Below are 5,210 nucleotides of genomic sequence, written 5' to 3'. Positions count from 1 at the left end.
TCCCTGATGGTGTTTCTGCACTTGCATGCATGTGTTCATCTATTAATTTAACCAAATCTCTCACACAAAACAACCTAGATTCATAAGGAGCATTACAGACCAGAGGCAAATCACATAAATCTAATTTTGGGATGTATGGCTTTACTGCCCCTTTAATTTCTGGTATTGGTATTGTTTATTGTTATTTGGGTTTGAAAGAATTTTAAGGAGACTTACAAGAGGTACAAGAAAGGAAATTACACATTGTCTTTATTATAGAAAAGAAATTGTTACACTGACCAACAAAGTTTAAAATTTACTAGCACTTCATTATTTAAGTCTTTGAAGAATACATTTTTAGAAATTAAAAAAAATCTCCCATTCAATAACACATACAACAGAGTTTATGCTTTTAAACAGAAAAAAATACAATGTGGTCCACCCACAGGCCTCAGATGTTTAGCATAAATGTTAACAACCAAATGGATTCTTAGAGCAGATGAAAGAATAACTGGAAGTACACAGAGTGTTACCCCAACCATCTGGAATTAGAAAGAGACAAATCAAAATTAACACTAAATTAATCAAGGCAGTGGTTTTTATCAGCAATTAACAGCATTTAAATAGAGGTCAGCACCTATTGATTCTTATTTAAAAATATATTCATTTCATCCAAGTTGAAATATTTCACCTAGATTAACACCCCACCTGCAGTTACCCTGTGCCCCAGCAGTTTGGCATTCTCTGCAGCAGACTGACAAATTCTGCACCGTTATTCCCAGTAAACAAACCCTTATGTGTTTGGGCACAATAATACACTTTACTGACACACTGTATATCAGATTTAACAAAATGGCATACATTTAAACACAGGGTGTGTCAGTCTCATAGCTTGAAAGAAGCCATGTATCAAATTTGATCTGAACTGACATATCAAGGTTAACTCTACAGGCAATGCTCTATGTAAGAAAATAAAATAATATAACATTTTCAGATGCTGATATTACTCACAGGTGGATCGTAGGAAGAGGCAAGGGTAGCTGCTGGAAGAGGACTGGCTGTACCAGTTGGTGTAATAGAAACCCTCACGGTCAATCCAAAGCCACTGGTTCTGAGATGCAAAGAACATATGTGTGAGGGAGTGTTGACTTAGTCTCTTCATTTATTCTCATATCCATTCTGTGTAAGTCTAGACCCACTTCCGACCAGGACCAAAGTTTGATCTGGACTGACTGAGGTGGTGTTTCTTTTTTTCTAAAACTCTACCTGCAGGCTGAAACCTCCCAGCCAAGCAGTAGTGTGACCCGCTGTCTGTGTCATCTGTTGGAGGAAGCTGTACTCTCTGAGGTTGGTAACTGAGGCCAGATTGCCACCCAGACTATTGCAGTACTCCTATTGGATAGATGAACATAAAGAGATGTATCATTAAGCTGCAGTGTGAACTTAAAGCTCTGTGAGTCATGTGGGAGACTGACTGTCCTACAAATATATACAATCACCAAAGCTTTAGTTCAGGTGAAGCAGAGACCGCCATTTCTATGATTTCCATGAAAGGGTGTTTCTAAAAATTTGCTCAGCTAATTCAAAAACCATGGAACATCTCATTGTTCAGGTGTAAATGTATAGTTGAGCTCAATGACAGTACCTCAGCAGAGAACCAGGACCTGGGACTATTGATGAACTTGAAGCAGCGAGGACCATAGCTGAACCAGCCATCTGGACAGAAGCTAAAACGAGCTGCAGGCAGACAGTGATGAATACTTCATTATTGTGTCTACTTTTGTTTCTTTACTTTTGATCATGCTTTTATAGCATGTTTAACAGCCTCAAAAACCACATTAAAATGACATTTTAATGGGAGAGAAAATGTATTTAAAGTAAAGTAAAGTAAGTAAAGACATTTGACAAAAGGTAAAATTCCTATTGCTCATCAGTTTCACCACAGCATTCTTTCCAATCAATCCTTAGTTGGGGTGCCAAAAATATGGGCACTATATTTAATAAGCTTACACATTCATACATATCCAAACTTCTCTACTGTGGCCTGCAGAGAGAGGTGTTTGAATTTGATTTGACTATTTGTTGCTGTTAATTAAAAGCTTATTTACCAGTGAACTAAACAAGGTCAAAAAGGGAAGTGAAAGAGTCTTACCTTGAGGTTTGGCTGCTCCTTCAAACTCCTGGGCTGCACAAAAACAAATGAACACAATCAGTGATAAAAAGGAAGATATATATCATTTTAAGAATGTTCTCATTGGTTCCTACACACAACATGTGAAGCACTTTACAATGTGACTGACTCTAAACTAGATATGTTAGCTGACTGTGAGCACGTGTGACTTCAAAGACTACGTCAGGCACCATCACCTTATTTATTGTGAATGTTTTCAGCTGCCTTCATGAGAAACTGAAATTGCATACAGGTCATTTATGTGCCTTGTAATGAGGCCAAGTTAAATATGTGTGAGTTGGTTAAGGATGCACATTGCTAACCTTCAAACTGTGTAACGGTGAAATTCAAAGCAACATTCAAGTTGTAACTGTACTGAAGATACTACACTTGAAATTTGAGATCATATTGAAGTCTAAGGTTGTGGTGCTGAAACGCTGGTTGAACTGTAGACAGACTGTTTTGATTATTTATTGTGTGTTCTCTTGTCTGTCACAGTGCAGGCTAAGTATGACACAAAAGCCAACAGCGAAGGGGACACTGACCACACGTGTGTTGGTGTTAGATTCTGTTCTCACTGTCTTTGTACGTCTTAAAAGAAACACTTTCAACACTCACCTGAAGTCTGCTGATTGTCTTCAGCTGGAACTGCAGAGAAAAATGACACAGTCAGTAAAAATGGTGCATTAGTGAGTCTCCCATCACTTCTTCAGGGTTGGCTGATTGACTGATGAGCAGGTTTGTTTGAGTCTGTGTGTGCTGAATATTACCTGCCAGTGCAGCATAGAGGAGAGCGGAGAGGAGCAGGACAGTCTTCATGTTGATCCTCTGTTATGAAATAAACAAAAACAGCCAATGAATATCCAGAAAGAGCACAGGCATGAAGTCAGTGAATGAAAAGTAGGATTCTTACCTGTCAGGTAAAGATGTTGTTCAAGTATCAGCTGAGTGATGCAGTAATGACGGGGAACTTCTCTGGTCTTTATATACGTAAACTGAGTCACATCAGGTCACGTTCCTGTGGGCGTATGCAGGCCAGGAAGATATTTGCAGAGTGCACATAAAGGTATGTACTTGAACTCTGATCTGTTTGGTAAACAGGAAGTTATTGATGTGTAAATTGTATCTGGCACATGTATTGTGATACATGACCTCATGTTGTTTTGACTTGGTGCAATACAAAAGCAGTGAACTGAAATCTATTGAACATTAACAGTGGTCGTCAAAAAATGACACACTTCATGGTCTTGAAAATGTATTTCCACCTGTTAGTTTGTACATGATAGGCATGTAACAATACTTGATTCAAACAAGCAAGTAAATGAAAACAAGGACAAAACAATGAATGACGGTTCTTGTGATATATTCAAAATATACACAAGCTATGACATATGAACAGGACTGACTACCAAATAAAAAAATAACATTAGCCAAATAATATTAGCAGAGCAATCACAAGGCAAGTGGTATAAATTTAAAAGTTGTCTTTAAAGTTTTAAAACTTGTCTGAGTGTTAATGCTAAAGTTTAGACATGATACTCAAACATCATGTTTTCTTGAAGCACAATGATTCATTTATGAAACACTGTTAACGGACATTTAAGCAGTAAAACCAGATAAATAAACCGTCTTATTTCCTTATGACTGTATTTAACTGAAGTCCTTGCTGATGCAATACTTCAGTTAGGAAATCCGTTAATGATTTATTGGAACCATAAAGAGACCTGATGAATGTAAAAACAAAGAACTATTGTTTTACCTGATCTTGCTCTGTGAGGGCCTGATATACACATATGAGGACATTCGTTTCAAATTTTGATAGAACAGTGGCAGTATAATGTCCTTGTAAGTGGATATCAGGCCCTCACAGAGCAAAATTTAGTAATGTGGTCTAGACAACCCAAAATGTGGTCTCCACATATGTGGACGCCAGGTCCTAGGAGGTTAAAGGACAATTTTTGGCAAGCTGATTTACACAAATTCAACTAGACAATAACATGAAAATATAATCTCATATTAACTGTTTAACTGTTAATATGAGATTAACAATTAATATCATGTTAACTGTTCTGCTGGGATTTGGTTTCAAATAATGAAACCAAATCCCAGCAGAACAGGAATAGAAATCATTAAGAAACTCTAAGAATTCAGCTCCTTGACTGGCAACAAGCAAAATGGCAGCAGAAAAGTGGCTCAGAAAGTTAAAAGTAGCTACCAATTTGTAGTGATCTAGCCTAAATTAGTTAACATTTTTGACACTGTTGAGATAGTAAATATATAAAAACAGACACAGTCTCCACACTATAGGAACAGTTTACACTTGTGCTATATTTCAGGTAAATTTTTAAATCTGCACCACTAATTTAATGACAAATAAGTCATGAAATGACTCTGCCGTCTTCTTTCTGGTGCAGTAGCAAAAATTGTGCTTGAAGTAAACAAAATTGAACTGAGATGAACTGAACATTAATAGTGGTCGCCAGTTAATGACACCCTAAACCTTTTTGCAAACTTCATTGTCTCGAAAATGTATTTTTACTTATCAATTTACTCTCAGTAAGCATGATGACATTAATTAATGACATGAATCTCATATTCAACAAAAGTACCATTTAATGGAGTGTAAAGAGCAGACATTTGTAGATATTGTAGTAGAAAAGGCATCCAGAACGGTTGCTTCTACGTTATTCTGGTACTGCCATAAAACTGTATTAAAACTGTATTAAAACATAAAACTGTACATGAACCACTACTACATCTTAAATACTACAGCTGTTCTGTTACTCAACATAGTTACCAAGACAAACCACACCATTTCCTCATATTCTGACTTGGATGTTATTCTTTCCTATCACTATTACAGTTAAAAAAAGAAATACGTGTCCTTGAGGGCTAGCATTATTTGAGTATCGTAATTCCTGATGCTGCTCACCTCTGCAGTAAATCAGGAATTTAAACAGGGTGTTTGTGTATTAAAACCAAAGTTTTAACTGTTAACAGCATGTACCAGAGATAGTGACATTAATAAAACATTCAGTATTGCTTTCTGGATCTGATTTAG

General features: G+C 36.7%; 1 protein-coding gene across 1 annotated transcript; it reads right to left on the bottom strand.

Annotated features, from left to right (window-relative positions):
* Nucleotides 1-217: 217 nt before the first annotated feature.
* LOC146551746 (ladderlectin-like) lies at nt 218-3,166 on the bottom strand. The gene is made up of 8 exons (XM_085257226.1): nt 3,063-3,166; nt 2,920-2,977; nt 2,768-2,797; nt 2,132-2,164; nt 1,625-1,716; nt 1,246-1,371; nt 991-1,090; nt 218-521 (listed from the first exon to the last, which is right to left on the bottom strand). The coding sequence occupies exons 2-8, from the start codon at nt 2,966-2,968 to the stop codon at nt 451-453; spliced, it is 501 nt and encodes a 166-aa protein (XP_085113352.1). The 5' UTR covers nt 2,969-2,977; nt 3,063-3,166; the 3' UTR covers nt 218-450.
* Between the last annotated feature and the right edge of the window lie 2,044 nt (nt 3,167-5,210).

The sequence above is a fragment of the Mchenga conophoros genome, linkage group LG19 (genome assembly GCF_057382185.1).
Source record: "Mchenga conophoros isolate Kocher_MC1m ecotype Shallow Benthic linkage group LG19, M_conophoros_male_GT1.1, whole genome shotgun sequence".
NCBI classification, from domain to species: domain Eukaryota; kingdom Metazoa; phylum Chordata; class Actinopteri; order Cichliformes; family Cichlidae; genus Mchenga; species Mchenga conophoros.
The sequence above is the reverse complement of the archived record's forward strand: the minus strand, read 5'-3'. Positions and strand labels throughout refer to the sequence as shown.